This window comes from Leuresthes tenuis, unplaced genomic scaffold, assembly GCF_036924035.1.
Source record: "Leuresthes tenuis unplaced genomic scaffold, fLeuTen1.0.hap1 SCAF_1, whole genome shotgun sequence".
Classification (NCBI taxonomy): Eukaryota; Metazoa; Chordata; class Actinopteri; order Atheriniformes; family Atherinopsidae; genus Leuresthes; species Leuresthes tenuis.
Genome location: NW_027325355.1, coordinates 7532071 through 7550830, shown reverse-complemented (window position 1 = coordinate 7550830; position 18760 = coordinate 7532071). Strand labels below are relative to the sequence as shown.

Here is an 18760-nt window from a genome sequence, read left to right as displayed (position 1 = left end):
GAAGACATGTTGATCGATGTGTTTGAGGGAAGTTACTTAATATCACTAAAGTTTCCTGAACTTATCAAGAAAAGCTCAGTTTTCTTGGTATTATTTTGATAGAATTATTTTTATAAATTTATATAAAGCTTTAAGTAAACACTGGTTTTTAATTGCTCTTAAACTCTTTGTTGGATGTATATTTCAGAGTTTAGTTTTACTCAAGCTGAAAGTGAAACTAAACTTCCATCTTTTTGTGACGCAGGTTATTTTCTCTGTCTGAAGTTAATAGAAGCTATTTTTAATGTTTGACTATAATATCTGCTGTTGGCAGCTTAGTTCAAGCAGAAACAGCCACAATCTACAGTTCCTGAGACATTGTCTTTTGGAGAGTGCCTTTCTGCCATTGGAGCTGTTGGTCTCAGAGAAAAGCTCCATAAGTTCTCAGCAGTCAATGCACTTCTGATGTTTCAGTCACTTCTGTCTGTAACCGAAGGACTCCGCAACCTCCTTCAGAAAGAGACTGTAGACCTGGCAGAAGCTTTGATCTGCAAACAAGCAGTGTGTGACACACTTAAGGGCAAACGCACTGATGCATTTGCCACAGAGCTGCATGAGAGAACCAAAGCCCTGTGTCACACCCACAGTATCTGTGGGTATCAGATTTTGTGCTGGAGGAAACTGCAGGTTTCACACACTGAAATAAAAACAACTCACGCATTGAAAAGAGAGTTACTTTTCCCTTGTGTGGATAGGATGGTTGGCAGGGCTACTGAAGGGCATTCAGGCATGTAGTCCTAGATGTGAATCACACACTTGAATGAACTTGCAAAACACAACAGCATTGACTTGAAAACAAAGTTCTGGTGGTCAGAAACTTTCTTGCCTGGAAAACAGAAGCTGGATGTTCACCCACAGATATATTGTCTGTAAACAACCTCCTTGATTCTCTTACCATCAGCTGATTTAAATGTTAATCTTTCTGTTGTTTCTCACCTCTACTGTCACGCCTTCTTCACGCAGTCTGACTGGATGTTGTGAAAATAAACACTGGTGTTGTCTGTGATAACTGAAAAGAATGACTCATAAAAGCACCTTCATCTGAACACATCCTTCTCACACCACATAACACACTGAAATGAGTAAAAACTAACAAGAAGATAGAAAAGTCATTTAAGTGCTCAATGTATAAAGTAAAGCAGTTGAAGTGTTAACAGTGAGTAAATTAGAGTTAAATCCTGCACATAAACACGGGGCTGAGCTCTGAAACAATATTTTTCACTAACTTTGCTGGAGACCAACCTCAGATTTGTTTTACTGTCACAATCACAACTTTTAGTGATTAACACGCATCTCCTGTGAGCGCTGATTCTCACGTGTCCCTGTCCTCTGACTGAAATGAACATTCCTGTAACATCTTCCTGGCCTGTGTGTGCCATACAGGTGATAAACTCTCAGAGCTGCTGTCAGATAACAGCTTGAGGAAAACTTTGAAGGATCCTGAAACATGTAGGCATTCATGTTTCTGAGGATCTGTTAAAGATCAAATTAAAACAGATACATATTAAACATTTTGGTACATAAAAAGTCAACATTGATGAAGACCAAAGGCAGCTTTTAAAAAGGAGCTGCATAACCTGAGCATTGTTTGGAGCTAATGATCCAAACATGACAGATGTGTAAATGTCCACTCCAGCCTTTATTCCCCTGAAGGGGGACAAAGAATTCATAATTAAAGATAAAATCATCTGTGATGAGTGTTGATGAGGTCGTGTGAACCATACTTTGGTCTCCCCTTGTTAGGGTTTAATCACAGAACTGGTTCCTGGTGTGCAGTGGTTGGCCTCCATCTCCAGTTACCTTCTGCTGGAGATCAGCCTCCAACATCAGCTTTTAGATCTTTTAGATCTTTTCTGTCTTTGTGAGAAACTCTGGACCCAACTGCTGCTGCCATTCACTCCTGTAACTTTGGCCAAGCAAAGTTTCAGGTCTGAACAACTTCTGTTCTTCTCTGGACTTTGACTTGTAAACCATCAGATATCAGTCAGATTCCAGTTCCTGCTTCCAGCCTCTGCTTTATTCCCATAAATCTTTACTCTAAACAACATTTAGTTTTGTTTAAAACTAAAAAGGCAGGTACAGTCTTCCTGCAGTACAATGCATCAAAGCTGATTGATGAGACTTCAGCTGCTTTATTGAACCAGCTGCAGACATTCAACACTTTTCTGACCATGAATTCGGGTCATTCTTTGACATTTTCAGCACAATCAAACAGTAAGATGTTTACGGGTTCTGTTAATCTCCTCAAACACAGTCATCATGAAATAAATAAGGCATGCTGTGTGAAACACAACAAGTTTCAGAGGTGTCAGAATACTTTTAAAGCTTCAAACTTAAGCAGGAACATGTTGTAGAGGGAGTGTTCAGCCAGGTCATCTGTTTCAGTCCTATTCATGCTCAGATGGACAGAAAATGCTCTCTTTCTATCCAACATCAGTGATGTTAATGAGCATGTTCCCTCCTCCATCTGATTGTTGCTTCAGAGTCAACATGACCAGTCTGCCTGATACCAAAGCAGGATGCTTCCAAGTCCCAGGCTGGCTGTGAGATGGTCAGTTACCATTCTGACCTCCATCATGATCCCTACCTAATGTGAGAAAACTCCTCAGTGAGACATGATGGAGGAAATAAGCAGATGATGGCTGATAGGAGTCAGGAGTGAGAGTAAGACTGATGAAACTGTTCATTCATTTCAAAACAAATCAGAAATGTTACAACAAGGTTACAAGCTGCTGTTAAACTCAGAGATAAAGATGAAATCAGATCCTGTTGCTGCTCCTCCCTCCTACCGGTCCTGCCCCCATCAGGGGTGGAGCTCTGACTGATTCCAGCAGCAGCTCACCTGTGTCTCAGTCTGTGGAGCCTCGTCTTCTTCAACACTTGGTTTGAACAAACTGTGAGTCTGAACTTTGTCTTCAGTAACTTTCCTGTTTGTTTCTGCTCTGTAATGTTTGGGGAACATGTTCACTTCTTATTTCAGCTCCAGTTTGATCACTGTTGAGTTTGAAGATAAATCTGCATGATTATCATTTAAATTGTTATTGACTAGAAACATAATGTGATTTATTTGTTTTATTCACAAAATAAATCACATTAAGTTATAATTTGTGGGAATAACTGTGGTTTCATCCATTAAAGTCAGACACAGAAACTCATTGCTGTTTATCTTTGATTCCTTTAAAGACAAACAGTAACAACCTGGATGAAGGTGTGGTTTTGTTGCTGTGTAACAATTGTTGTTGCTTCGATGTTTGCGTCAAGGTGTATGAAAACGCAGCGTTGCAACTGACGTATACAGTCACATAATGACGTGACTCCCCTTAGCACCCTGAGCTATAGAAAATCAAACTGGTTCTCAGCTGGTTCGCATGTTGAACAAGTTGTTAAAAAATACCATCACCTGCAACAACGCGTCATTTATCTGGAGATTAGCTGAAAATTACTCCATTATTGTTTTTATTTGTCAATTTTTCAAATGAAAAACACGACTTTTTTCTAGTCTCTATTGTTTTCTTGTTTTTTTTTCACACTTTTGCAACTAAATATTTCAAACTGTCAAAAAAACCCACAATAAAAATATCACCTGATAAAACAGGTTTTAGTGGCGTCTATAATATAACTTTCTCTATATGAAAAGTTTCTTGTTTCATTTTTACCTTTTATTGCATGTATTAATTTAAAATATCTGTTTTATTTCATAGCATCACTTTGCTGAGACTCCAAAAATACAATTAATAACAATAATGATTCAACTGAGACTGATATGAAACAGAGAATCAGAGCCAATCAGAGGAGCAGCTGATCTTTTTACAACCCAAATGATGGAAATGAGGATTTGAGTTGATGTGCAGAAGAATGATTTGTGTTTCCTCTGCAGATGAAGGTAGAAAGTGTCTGTGAGCTGATGTGAATTCAGCAGCATGGAGCAGTGTGAGGACACTAAAACCACTCTGTGTGGGGAACATGAGAGCCAGAGCAAAGCTCAGAGGTGAGATGACCATCTCTAATTGTCCAGGACTCTTCTCCATGTCAGAGCTCAGCACTCACATCACCAAACCACCTTTATTCACAGGAACCAACCTGAACCTGAACCTGAACCTGATCCTGAACCCAGCTGTGTGTCCTTTAAGAGCGACCAGTCAAAGGAGTTCTTGATTCATTTTCAACATGATGTTCCATCAGCCCAACAGTGAGTATCTGTCAGTATTCAGTGGAGGCTGCATCAGGTTTCAGATGATAACCAGTTTTCAGCTGAATTACTTGAGACTTGGATCAGTTCTTGATGTCTCTGATGAGACTAATTAGCTGCATCATGTGTGTAATGTGATATTTTAGTTCAGTGCTGCAGCTCTTTATTAAAACAAAGGGAGAATATTGCTGAATATCTGTCCACTGATGTGACTTTTTCACAGGATGCTGATTATGTAGTGAACAGGGCGGCTGATGCAGAAATATTACGTTCTCACACGTTGTGTTTAATGACTTCAGTTTAAAACGACCTTCTGAAGAAACGAGAACAAAATGACCAAATCAACCCAGTAATGTTATTAACTGATCTGTTATCAATTATCTCCTAATAAACCTACTCATGTTATCTGGTGAAAAGATCAAATTGTTTTAATCTAAGACTTTATATTCCAGAAAAATGAAATATTCCAAAGTCAGTGTTTTCCAGTGTGGTGCAGCTGTAGTTTGTCTCTGAAAGAGCAGAATGAATCTGATCACACAAACAGTAAAGACTGAGTCAGATCAGGGTTACTAATCAGTCCTAGACCCAAGATTAGTTTTAGCTCTTTTGAATCTCTGATTCTCAGTTTTTCCCACCCAAAGTGGAAATCACAAAAACCTCTTGTGTTTGTTGTTGTGTATCGTCCGCCTGGCCCTTATTCTGAGTTTCTGTCTGAATTCTCAGAGTTTTTATCCCAGTTAGTGGTGAGTACAGATAAAGTCATTGTAGTGGGTGACTTTAATATTCATGTAGATGTTGAAAATGACAGCCTAAATATTAACTTTAATTCTATATTAGACTCTATTGGATTTTCTCAAAGTGTTCACAGACCTACTCACTGCCTTAATCATACCCTTGACCTTGTGCTGACTTATGGCATTGAGAGTGAACAGTTAACAGTGTTCCCTCATAACCCTGTCTTGTCTGACCATTTTTTAATAACTTTTGAATTTACATTACTTGACTACACGGTTTCTGAGAAGAATTTTACATATAGAAGGTGTCTGTCAGAGAATGCTGTAACCAGATTTAAAGAGTTGATTTCATCATCCTTTTCTTCACTGCCATGTGCAGATATGACAGAGGACGGCTACCTAAATTTTACTCCAGTAGAACTTGACTCTCTTGTTGACAGCACTACAGCTTCAATGCGTACAACACTGGACAATGTTGCCCCTCTGAAAAGGAAGGTAATCAGTCAGAAGAGGTTGGCTCCTTGGTATAATTCACAGCTGCGTGCGTTAAAGCAGACTGCAAGAAAGCTGGAGAGACAGTGGCGTTCCTCTAATTTAGAAGAGTCTCAATTAGTCTGGAAAGATAGTTTAATAACGTATAAGAAAGCACTTCGTAAAGCTAGAACTGCGTATTATTCATTATTGATAGAAGAGAATAAGAATAATCCCAGGTTTCTTTTCAGCACTGTTGCCAGGCTGACAAAGAGTCCGAGCTCTGTTGAGCCATGTATTCCTTTAACTCTCAGCAGTGACGATTTCATGAGATTCTTCATCAATAAAATTGTTTCTATCAGAGAGAAGATTAATGGAATCCTTCCCATTATTATCACTGATGTATCATCAAGTAGAGCAGCTTTAGAAGTATCTTTCGAACCTGAATTGTATTTAGACAGCTTCTGTCCAGTTGATCTTTCTGAGCTAACAACAGCAATAGTCTCTTCTAAACCATCAACTTGTATGTTAGACCCAATCCCAACCAGACTGTTCAAGGAGGTTTTCCCTTTAACCAACACTTTCATATTGGATTTGATCAATCGGTCTTTGTTGACAGGATATGTACCTCAGACTTTTAAGGTTGCTGTAATTAAACCTTTACTTAAAAAACCTACTCTTGATTCAGAAGTGTTGGCTAATTATCGACCTATATCCAATCTCCCTTTTTTGTCCAAAGTTCTTGAAAAAATAGTTGCAGCTCAACTTTGTGATCATTTACATAGAAATAATCTGTTTGAAGAGTTTCAGTCAGGATTCAGAGTGCATCATAGCACAGAAACAGCACTGGTGAAAGTTACCAATGATCTCCTGTTAGCCTCTGATAGCGGACTTGTTTCTGTGCTTGTCCTGTTGGATCTCAGTGCTGCATTTGATACGATCGATCACAGCATTCTGTTACAGAGACTTGAACATGTTATTGGGATTAAAGGAACTGCATTAGGCTGGTTTAAGTCATATTTATCTGATAGATTCCAGTTTGTTCTTGTAAATGAGGAATCTTCCTCACACGTTGGAGTAAGTCATGGAGTTCCTCAGGGTTCTGTGCTTGGACCGATTCTTTTTACTTTATACATGCTTCCATTAGGTAACATTATCAGACAGCATGGCATAAATTTCCATTGTTATGCTGATGATACTCAGCTGTACTTATCTATGAAACCAGATGAAACCTACAGGTTGGTCAGGCTACAAGCCTGTCTTAAAGACATAAAGACCTGGATGACTCAGAACTGTCTGCTTTTAAATTCAGACAAAACTGAAGTTGTTCTCTTTGGACCTGAGCGCTTCAGGGAGAAATTGTCTAGTTATATAGTTACTCTAGATGGTATTTCCTTGGCTTCTAGTTCTACAGTGAGGAACCTTGGAGTTATTTTTGACCAGAATTTATCATTTGACGCACATATAAAACTGGTTTCTAGGACTGCCTTCTTTCACCTTCGTAATATTGCTAAAATCAGGAACATCCTGTCTCAGGGTGATGCAGAGAAACTAGTTCATGCATTTGTTACTTCAAGATTGGACTACTGTAATTCCTTATTATTGGGCTGTCCCACATATTCTCTGAAAAGCCTCCAGCTGATCCAAAATGCTGCAGCCAGAGTTCTGATGAGAACTAACAGGAGAGATCATGTTTCTCCAGTTTTAGCTTCTCTTCATTGGCTCCCTGTTAAATTCAGAATAGAATTTAAGATTCTTCTTCTGACATATAAAGTTCTTAATGACCGAGCTCCATCATATCTTAAAGATTTAATTGTAAGATATTTTCCTAACAGAGCACTTCGCTCCCAAACTGCAGGTTTACTTGTTGTTCCCAGAGTTTCTAAAAGTAGAATGGGAGGTAGAGCCTTCAGTTATCAGGCCCCTCTCTTGTGGAATAAGCTGCCAGTAAATGTCCGGGAAGCAGACACCCTTTCCACTTTTAAGATTAGGCTTAAAACTTTTCTTTTCGATAAAGCTTACAGTTAGGGATGGCTCAGGTAATCCTGAAACATCCCATAGTTAAGCTGCTATAGGCTTAGACTGCTGGGGGACCTCATCTGTCACACCTTTCCTCACTTTGCTCTCTTTTTCCCCCTGTTTAATTTCACAATTGATTTTATGTACATGTGACATTATTGGGATTATTAACTTGTGTTTCCCTGTTCCAACAGATATCCTTTGAATGGCGTTATGGTGTTTTTCCCCCCTCTTTTCCCTCTTTTCTGTCTTCTCAAACCCCAGCTGGTCGAGGCGGATGGCCACCCTTCCTGAGTCTGGTTCTGCCAGAGGTTTCTTCCTGTTAAAAGGGAGTCGTTCCTTTCCACAGTTGCCACAGGCACGCTCAGGACGGGAGATTGGACTGAAGACACATTTCGGTGCAATCTGTTGGTTTCCTTAGCTAGGATATTAATTTTTTGAATTAGCTCTATATGAATTAATTTGATTATGATTACAATGAATTGAATTCCAATTGGCTTGAATTGGACTATATTACTTAAGTGCCTTGAGATGACAATTGTTGTAATCTGGCGCTATATAAATAAAATTGAATTGAATTGAATTGAATTGAGTCAGGGAACCATACTGAAAGCTCAGAGCTTCAGTCTTCCTGTTTTCTCTCAGGTAAAATTACATCCAGCTTCCAGTTTCACACACCTGCTGACGTCTGCCTGCAGAGTGGCAGAGCTGCCACAAGGGGGAGCTGTAACATTGTTCCACAGCAGCCACACTGACTCTGACAGGCCGTCTCACTGCAGACTCAAACACTATCACTGAATACTTTAGTCTGAAGAAAACAAGTGTTTTTTCTGTCAGGATCCATCAGAGACTCAAACCTGGACCTGAAACCAGCTATGTGTCCATGAAGAGCGACCGGTCAATGGATCCTCCTCTTGTCTTCAAATCAGACCAACATCCATCCTTTCAGAGGTGAGCTGAGTGCAAATGTTGTAACAGAGTAAAATGTAGCAGAGTCAGTTTGAACAGTTTTTATTCCAGCATGTGTTTAATGTGAGCTCAGCTCTGTTTCACATCCATTTCTATGTTCATATGTGAAGCGGTGTGTGTTGGATGTTTTCCACAAACACAGCAGTCAAAGAGGAAAGAATGGATGTTGGAGGAGGTGTTTCTGAGTGTCTGTAGGACACCAGCTGGTCCAGCAGGTGTCACCTTTGTGCTTTGGCTCTAACACAGTGTAGGAAGTGTGAAGCAGCTGAATTCCAGAGTAAAGTCAGGTCTGTTTTAGGTGGTTGAAATATAGACAAACAAACATGGTTTTGAATATCTTATAAGATTTTAAAATATCCTTTCAAATGTTTTGCCATTAAATGCCTTTTTGTCTTTTGTAAATTATTTTGTGTTCTTTAGGAGGAAGCTGGATAAAACAGGCTCACCTGAACCTAAATCCAGCTCTGAGTCCCAGAAGACTGACCGGTCTATAAAACATACTCCAAGGAAAAGGCACCACCCAGATGTTCAAAGGTACTGGAATAGTTTAGAGATGACAGACAGAAACTAAAGCATTTAATTTATTTTTTACATCTTCAGTACAACTTGACTGACACAGATAAAGTTCTCTCAGTGAAGACTCTGTTTTAAACATCTATCTGTCTAACACTGGGAACATACCAATACAACCAGTCTGATTCAAGCACACACTGGCTCTGGCTGCCTTGCTCCAGGGAACTTCAGCAGGGAGGGAAAGCTTTCTGAAGGGGTTGCTGAAAGCTGTTGGACCCAACCAAAGTGAGCTGAAAGCTCCAAGCAGCTGCAGACTGAGCTGTTGATTCTCAGTGGGATCAGCAGGACTAGTAAAGCTTTCCCACTACAGGGAGTCCTCTGATTCACTGTTCACATCCACACATCACTTCATGGAGCTTTACCTTGTGTTTGTCTCTGTGTGGACAGACAGAATGTGAGCTCATTCTTCATGATTCCTCCACAGAGTGGACCAGCAGAGCTCAGAGGTTCCCAGTCGTCAGTCTGCCCAGCAGCATCAAACACAGCTGGACTCCATATTTATGGTCTGTACATGTACAACGACTACTTTTCCATCTGTTCTGTTCACAGTCATTTCCATGCTGCACTTTGTAGACCAGTGGATTGTCAGTGTGTCCAACATGGATCTGATGTTTGGCTCCATGACTTCAGTCTGATTGGCTCATTCATATAGTATTCTGTTCCAGCTGCTGGAGGACAACATGGTCACTTTTGTGAAGGAGGAGCTGAAGAAGATGCAGAAGGTTCTGAGTCCAGATTACCCAGAATGCTTAGAGAGTCAGAGGGAGAATGAGGATGAAGAGCAGAGGTGGAGCAGAGAGGCATTAGTGAAGATCACAGTTCACTTCCTGAGGAGAATGAAGCAGGAGGAGCTGGCTGACCGTCTGCAGAGCAGTAAGAGGATTTCTCTAAAGATTTAACCTGCTGGATAAATGACACATTTACTGATGTCTCAACACACAGAACAACACATGTTCAAATACTCATTCTCAGAAAAATTAAAGGTTTGAAGATTTTCTGTGTATTGTATTGACTGATCTTATTTGTTGTGTTTATTTAGAACTTTCTGACCCAGTTTTCCGACATAAATCTGCTCTGAAGAAGAAGTTCCAGTGTGTGTTTGAGGGGATTTCTAAAGCAGGAAACCCAACCCTTCTGAATCAGATCTACACAGAGCTCTACATCACAGAGGGAGGGACTGGAGAGGTCAATGATGAACATGAGGTCAGACAGATTGAAACAGCATCCAGGAAAGCAGACAGAGCAGAAATAACCATCAGACAAGAAGACATCTTTAAACTCCCACCTGGAAGAGATGAACCAATCAGAACAGTGATGACAAAGGGAGTGGCTGGCATTGGGAAAACAGTCTTAACACAGAAGTTCACTCTGGACTGGGCCGAAGGCAAAGCCAACCAGGACATCCAGTTCATGTTTCCATTCACTTTCAGAGAGCTGAATGTGCTGAAAGAGAAAAAGTTCAGCTTGGTGGAACTTGTTCATCACTTCTTTACTGAAACCAAAGAAGCAGGAATCTGCAGCTTTGAAGAGTTCCAGGTTGTGTTCATCTTTGACGGTCTGGATGAGTGTCGACTTCCTCTGGACTTCCACAACAAGGAGCCCCTGACTGATGTTACAGAGTCCACCTCAGTGGATGTGCTGCTGACAAACCTCATCAGGGGGAAACTGCTTCCCTCTGCTCGCCTCTGGATAACCACACGACCTGCAGCAGCCAATCAGATCCCTCCTGACTGTGTTGGCACTGTGACAGAGGTCAGAGGGTTCACTGACCCACAGAAGGAGGAGTACTTCAGGAAGAGATTCAGAGATAAGAAGCAGGCCAGCAGGATCATCTCCCACATCCAGACATCACGAAGCCTCCACATCATGTGCCACATCCCAGGCTTCTGCTGGATCACTGCTACAGTTCTGGAGGATGTGTTGAAAACCAGAGAGGGAGGAGAGCTGCCCAAGACCCTGACTGAGATGTACATCCACTTCCTGGTGGTTCAGGCCAAAGTGAAGAAGGTCAAGTATGATGGAGGAGCTGAGACAGATCCACACTGGAGTCCAGAGAGCAGGAAGATGATTGAGTCACTGGGAAAACTGGCTTTTGAGCAGCTGCAGAAAGGAAACCTGACCTTCTATGAATCAGACCTAACAGAGTGTGGCATCGATATCTCAGCAGCCTCAGTGTACTCAGGAGTGTTCACACAGATCTTTAAAGAGGAGAGAGGGCTGTACCAGGAGAAGGTATTCTGCTTCATCCATCTGAGTGTTCAGGAGTTTCTGGCTGCTCTTCATGTCCATCTGACCTTCATCAACTCTGAAGTCAACCTGATGGAAGAACAATCAAAGTCTGAAACAAGAGTACAGATTCTCTTCTACCAGAGTGCTGTGAACAAGGCCTTACAGAGTCCAAATGGACACCTGGACCTGTTCCTCCGCTTCCTCCTGGGTCTTTCACTGCAGACCAATCAGAGTCTCCTACGAGGCCTGCTGACACAGACAGGAAGTAGCTCACAGACCAATCAGGAAACAGTTGATTACATCAAGAAGAAGTTCAGTGAGAATCTGTCTGCAGAGAGAAGCATCAATATGTTCCACTGTCTGAATGAACTGAATGATCGTTCTCTAGTGGAAGAGATCCAACGTTACCTGAGTTCAGGAAGTCTCTCCACAGATAAACTGTCTCCTGCTCAGTGGTCAGCTCTGGTCTTCATCTTACTGTCATCAGAAAAAGATCTGGATGTGTTTGACCTGAAGAAATACTCTGCTTCAGAGGAGGCTCTTCTGAGGCTGTTGCCAGTGGTCAAAGCCTCCAACAAAGCTGTGTAAGTACAGATATAGAGGGATATGTATGAATATACTGAAGTTGTTTTTATAGGAGAGAAAGTCACAGATTACTGCTTATCTCATTATTCCCTCTTCAGATTGAGTAGCTGTAACCTCTCAGATGAAGGATGTGCAGCTGTGTCCTCAGCTCTCAGCTCCCAGTCCTCCAGTCTGACAGAACTGGACCTGAGTAACAACAACCTGCAGGATTCAGGGGTGAAACAGGTGTCTGCTGGACTGAAGAACCCAAACTGCACACTGGAAACACTCAGGTCAGGATTAATCAAACTGTTTTTATGAACAGCTAACAGAACAGCTGTGGATGGTCTTTGTATGATTGTTACAGCATTTTTAGGCCTCTGACAGCTTAAAGAGTTCAGAGGACTAAACAGCAGATATTTGTGGAGGAGGTCTCCAAGGAGAACATCTGCAGGAACAACAGTGAGAAGTGTCTGTTGGTCCTCTGACCCTGGATCGGATCCAGAGATGGGTCCAGGACATGTTAGCCTAGCTTAGCACAAAGACACAAAGTCAGTAATGTGAGACAGTTCCAGTTTCTCTGAACATTTGATGACATTCAGCTTCAGTTTCAGAGCAGTTCTCTCAGAGTTTCTGTGTTGTTTTGTGTGTCTGCAGCCTGTCAGGCTGTCTGATCACAGAGGAAGGCTGTGCTTCTCTGGCTGAAGCTGTGACCTCCAACCCCTCCCATCTGACAGAGCTGGACCTGAGCTACAACCATCCAGGAGACTCAGGAGTGAAGCTGCTGACGGCTGCACTGAAGGATCCACACAAACTCGGGTATGGAGAGTCCTGCTGCAGCCACACACAATGTCTGATAGAGGAGGAAGAGCTGGAAACATGTTCTCTGTCCTGCACTCAGCCCTGTGTTTTTGCTTCCTGCTGAGTGTTACATGAACAATCACACATGTAGGAGCCTTTTTCCTTTGCTCACAGCAGAAACACTGGCTGAACAGAAACAGCAGATATTTGTGGAGGAGGTCTGCAAGGAGAACATCTGCAGGAACAACAGTGAGAAGTGTCTGTTGGTCCTCTGACCCTGGATCAGATACAGAGATGGGTCCAGGACAAAGCTTTGGACAAAGTTATTTATAAAACCATGTTCACCGCACATCTGGAAATGTGTACATGTGGATTAGACCTGTGTCCCTCCCTCCATACGCCTACATGGTGGATCTTCAGCTGGACCGGCTCTCTGACAGCTCCAACACATTCAAAGAACAGTGTGTGGAACTGGATGTGTTTCAGCTCAGAGATAAAGCCACCAGAGCAAACTTCAACAATCCTCTGAGCTCCACATGACTTGATATCAGACTTACTGAGAGCCACACAGTACCAGGTCCAAAGAGTTCTGCCCTTCTGTGGTTCTGACCGTCCTTCCAGATGAGAACCAAGTAGACCAAAGTTGAACAGGAGCTGTGTTTGGTTGTTCTTCATCCCATCTCTGGCTGGGATGAAGAAGAAGAAAAAAAGGTGGGGGACAATCCAATAAACACTATCCAAGGAATTCCAGAGAAACAGGAAGAGAGGGACACTGGGGGAAGGAGAGGAAGAGGCTGGAGGCTTTTCAGTCTGTTTCAGATTCCTGAAAAGTGATCAGGCTGAAATAAATGAGGGATTCTGATCAATAAAATCACAACACCTGGCAGCTAATTTACTTCCAATGACTATAGATTCTCCTCTGATCTTATTCTGAGCCTTTAATGTTCAATGTGGAGGGTGGAATGAGGGGAGTGTTTCTAGTCTAACTTTTCTAGATGAATGTCTTCCCCTGGCTGGCTGTGCAGCATTCAGATGGACCAATGGGTCTGAGCAAGGATCTGGATGTTTGGCTGCCCTGAAACATACTGAGAGGAGGAGTCAGCAGAAACAATGTGACCATCAGGAGAGACCATGATGTCAGAAACTGAAGTGATTTCATTAGAATTTTTAAAGCTCATATTTGGATTCAGAAATGAGTGACAAATCAAAGTGAAAATTCTTCCAAACTTGAAGAATTGAATTCAGAGACAGAAACTTCATCTCCATAATCTGACTGCAGAAAACATTTGGTGCTTTTAAACTTCATAATGAGCTCAGAGAGATTTCCTTCCATCCATCGTTCTTCTCTTTCTTCACTTTCTTTTCTTTCCTCCTTTTTCTGAGATAAATCAAATAATGAAAGCATCTCTGCATGAGTCCATAATCTGCTCTGCGGAGATGATTGAAAGGAGTTTTGTACGTTTCAGTGTTGATCAAACAGCTTTCATTCTAGTTTTCAGATGCTTCATTCCAGTGGATGTATCCAGATGTTTTCGTGTTCCTTTCTCAGTGTAGAACAATGTGTGTGTGTGAGCCATGTAATGTCCATGTTTGCATGCTGAAAGAGACTGTGCTGCTCTGACCCCCCTCCTCCTTTCAGGGTGGAGCCTGCTGGAGAACGATGGTTGACACCAGGTCTGAGGAAGTGTAAGTGTGTTCTTCATCTGATTCATGACATCCAACCATCTTCACACTGTCACATCACTCATTGATCAAAGTGAACAGATGATAGATCAATAACTGCAGCTGGATTGTGTTTGTTCTCTCCATCAGATTCCTGTCAACTCACAATCGACACAAACACAGTGAACAAAAGCCTGAAACTGTCTGACAACAGCAGGAAGGTGACATGGGTGGAGGAGGAGGTTCAGTCATATCCTGATCATCCAGACAGATTTGATGACTGGTGTCAGCTGCTGTGTAGAAATGTTCTGACTGGTCGCTGTTACTGGGAGGTCGAGTGGAGAGGAAGAGTTGAAATATCAGTGACTTACAGAGGAATCAGAAGGAGAGGAGGCAGTGACTGTGTGTTTGGACAGAATGATCAGTCCTGGAGTCTGAGGTGCTCTGATGGAGGTTACTCTGTCTGTCACAATAAGAGAGAAACACACATCTCCTCCTCCTCCTCCTCCTCCTCCTCCTCCTCTGTCTCTAACAGAGCAGCAGTGTATGTGGACCGTCCTGCTGGCACTCTGTCCTTCTACAGAATCTCCTCTGACACACTGAGCCACCTCCACACCTTCAACACCACATTCACTGAAGAACCTTTGCATCCTGGATTTGGGTTCTGGATCAGTTCACCTGGTTCCTCAGTGTCTCTGTGTTGAGTATAAAGAGTTTCCTCCTGTCAGAGAATCACTGTTGAACAGATAGTTCAGTCTGTACATGTCTGTCTCTTTCACTCAGAAACACCTTTTCAGATTCATGGATTCAGTCAGTTTCTGTTTGAAACTCTTCTGAATGATTCCTTGGAAACTTCTTCCTCTTCCAGTCCTTTAAAGATGGAAGCTGCCATTCTTCCAGGATGTTGTTTTTCTGTGTGTTTCCAGTCAAAGCTTCACACTGAATATCAGTATGTTGTGTTTCTCTGCAGCTCACTTCAACTGAGACCATTCAGTTCATGTCAGCTGCAGTTAGTTTGCTGCACATGTGACAAACTGTGATATCAGAGAGGAATCACTGAGCTGCAATCAGCCAAGATGAATTTCCAACCTGCTGACAGATCTTCACTGATTCTGCTCCAATGAGCAGAAGTTTGGTGAGCAGCCAGGGTTCATCCTGATGTTTCTCCACATTCACTTCCTGTTTGATGATGAAAGGACAACTGGACTGGAACTAGTTTCTGATGGCAGAAAGTTGCTAAATGTTGTTGATAAATGCTCACAAAGAGGACTGAAATGATCCTTTATACACAATATTTGGACTTTAACCGCTGAAAATATTTAAGATAAAATAAATTAGATAAAAAATTGTAACATTTTATCACCACAATAATAATTGATGTAAAATTAAGTCAAACATGTTGATATTCGAGGTAAAAACCTTCAGAATTTTATGCTTTATTTTTTTGCTCTTTTGGTATTATTGTTTTTATTCCTTTATCTTGTACTGGAGAATCATCTAAATAATGGACTGAAACTTTTGAAAGATGATGCACATGTGTGGAGGGACCCAACTCTCAGTGAATCAAATATTTTGATCGTCAGAACAAGAATTATGTATCAAAAGCAAAATAAATGGATCAAAAACTGCCTTTAACTGGTACATGTACATGTATGTTCCTCATTGAGAAGTTGGTGTGATCTTTGTCTTTTTAGGGGCTGTATTTTCAATATTCTGCACCCACTTCTCTCAGGACAAGTTTGATTTACACAAGAAATGTGTGTTTTAGTGTGTTGTGCAATTATTATTTTCAGCTTGATGGGAAGGTCAGAAAATGTCCAAAAATTCAACAAATCCCATTCTGCGCTCAGATCTGTGCAGTTTGAGAGCAGAAGCTTGTTAATGAGGCAGTTCCTGCAGAACAAATCACATCTTGTTTTAATCTCAACACTCACACCTGATATATTTGTGAATATATTAATATTTCCATCACGTTGTGAAGCAGCTTCAACAACATTTGTTCAGTTTTTCTACGTGTTCTAATCCACATTTCTTACTGACAACATCTGGATTCAGACATCAAAGTTCAGGATCAGGTACGACATCCTTTTCTGGTTGGGTGAGGTCCCCATCTTCTAAGTTCTTCACCCTCTGGTCCTGAATGTCCGTTTCTGTAGAGTCATCATATTTTTATCTGACACATACAGATGTGCAGTTTGGAGGCTCAGCAGTTCACCTCCATCTTAAGGTGAAGGGACACTCTTTTGAGGACAGTAACGTCCACACCCTGGACAAAGAAAACAGATGGTTTGGACTGAGGTGTGTCAGTGTGACCGTACAGACCTGCCAAGTGTGAATAGTCTTTAAGCTGCTGATAAGCCGACAGTCACCAACTAGTTAAAGCTGAAGACATCTTTCAGATGAGAAGTGAAATATTCAGAAAGTCCAGTTGCTCATTATTACAATGATAAGAAATCTACCAAATTATTCAGTCTTTTAAAAACACTCCCAAACTGACATGATGCTATTTATCTTTTCACCGCCAGAGGGCGACATATTCCCATCAATAAAGACTCCACTTCCTTCACAGTTAAAGGAGATTTTATTGACATTAAAGACTGAACATGTTTCAACAATCAATAATTACCAAAGGTCGGGTCGCCTAGGCAACAGGTCCAGGAGTGAAGACTCCAAAGACTCTCCTTTGAATTTCTCATGTCTGTGCATTATTAACTGCTCACTGATATAGAATATCAAACATGAAGCAATTTTAAAAGATACAGCACAGTCCACAGCAGTACAAACATACAACAGATTGCTGTATGTGTGTATTGAACATCGTGTGATTACAATGAAACCCCTCACTCTTCCCTTCTCACCATCCTCCACAATACAGAGAATTGAGAAGGTGAGAGAATAACATTTTCCAGAAGAATTCAGACAGATGAAGTCTGTGAGCTGAGCACTGCTGGAAACTGTTAGAACAGACTGACTTAAATGAGGTGCCACGAATACAGCAGCTGGTATTCACAGGCGGTCTCTACGGTGGTCCTGAAGTGTCAAAGAATACAAAAGCAACACAACAAGCCACAACTCAATTGGGCAGTTTTCAGGTTTTAATGGATAAAGAGAGGGAAATTAGGAAAAGTTTGAGAAGGAAGTGAGACACTGATGCTGGATAATGTTTATTAACTGTGCTGTTATCACTGTTTTATCAGTGAGATGAGTATTAGTTTCTCAACTTTACACAGCAAATTACCATCATGTGTAAGCTAAAAGTCCTTTCCCCTTTGTATTTTACCAGATGATGTTTTGTCCATTTTGTGGAATAAATCTTCAGCCTGTCCTGTCACACTGTGGCTCATGCTGCAGAAATCTTCAACAGGAAGGTATATTTTGATCATCTTCTTAAAGATTATGGATTTCTTCATTGTACTGTAAATTATTACTGAGATTACCACCCAGGTATGGCTGAAACTCAAAACGTGCAGCTTATGTTAAGTGCAGCAAATGCAGAATAATACATTCAGAAAAACAGAGTGGCACCCTCAAAATAAAATGTCAAATTCCACTACTTAGGGTGGCATTTTTCAAGGTTTCCAACTCTACTGCGTTTTAGTCACTGGGATGAACACTAAATGTATGAGAATCTAAGTGAATCATTAACAATATTCAGTTTCTTACTTTGTTAATCAATAATTGTTTAAAACCTGACACGAAAGAGTGTAAATGCAGTGGATCTACTTTTTTCTCATGTGGTGTTTTCATATATTCATCCATCAGGTCCTGAAGCAGCCGTGGTGGATGAACTTATCCACAAGTATTTCACAGAGGACCCTGCCTCTGAAATCATGCTGGACTTACTGGCAGCCAAGCACAACATTTCAGTGAGTGTCAGCACTTTCAAAAGAAGACTACAAAATGCAGACCTGACCGAGAGGACGAACTACGCTCCAGTTGCTGCTGTGCAGGCAGCTTTTTCTGAGGAACCTCAGGGATCAGGCAGCTTTTAGGTTACAGAGCGATGTGGCAGCCTCTGAAACAAAAGTACTCTTTTACAGTCAGAAGATGTGATGTGATGAACACAATAAGAGAACCTGACACATCTGGAATAGAGTATTGTTCAGTGTGGCATGTTGGTGGGAACGACAAACTGAAACCTTTTGGGATTGCCTGAAGTGGCCGTATCGATGGCTTCTCAACAAAAATGATGTGGCTCAAATGTGGAAAGTCCAACAATGATCCTGGTGTCGGTGCTCAAAATGACATTGAGTGTGTCGCTGAGCTTTGAGTTTTTCCAATGCGCCGCCGCACAGACTGTGGCAGAAAATGGACTGATGGCAGCACTTCATCGTTCCTTAAGATCAGCGCACAGAGATGCATTTGCAGGAGCCAGAAGTCACATGTGTGGCACTTCAGCATCTGAGCAGTGAACTGAAGGCTGGAGGTCCTGCTTTGGCAAACAAAGGTTTTTATCTCGTATTCATTCTTCACTGATTATCTACTTCACATCACACTTTTGGATTTACTG

The 18760-nt window shown here is 41.5% G+C and overlaps 3 protein-coding genes across 4 annotated transcripts in view; all 3 read left to right on the top strand.

Moving 5' to 3' along the window:
* Positions 1–18760, top strand: part of LOC140291582 (NLR family CARD domain-containing protein 3-like) — a 531700-nt gene that overhangs the window by 377807 nt on the left and 135133 nt on the right. The gene's annotated exons all lie outside the window — the stretch shown is intronic.
* The window catches only part of LOC140294898 (uncharacterized), a 131788-nt gene that overhangs the window by 20365 nt on the left and 92663 nt on the right, over positions 1–18760 (top strand). The window lies entirely within an intron of this gene.
* Positions 12295–15577, top strand: LOC140294914 (stonustoxin subunit beta-like). The gene is made up of 4 exons (XM_072379623.1): positions 12295–12298; positions 12390–12606; positions 14228–14274; positions 14401–15577. The coding sequence occupies exons 1-4, from the start codon at positions 12295–12297 to the stop codon at positions 14952–14954; spliced, it is 822 nt and encodes a 273-aa protein (XP_072235724.1). The 3' UTR covers positions 14955–15577.

Bases quoted from the DNA above. Each gene is read 5' to 3' on its own strand.
- LOC140294914 (XM_072379623.1), top strand. The intron at 12,607-14,227 runs GTATGGAGAGTC...TCCTCCTTTCAG, and splicing joins AAGGATCCACACAAACTCGG to GGTGGAGCCTGCTGGAGAAC. The intron at 14,275-14,400 runs GTAAGTGTGTTC...TCTCTCCATCAG, and splicing joins GACACCAGGTCTGAGGAAGT to ATTCCTGTCAACTCACAATC.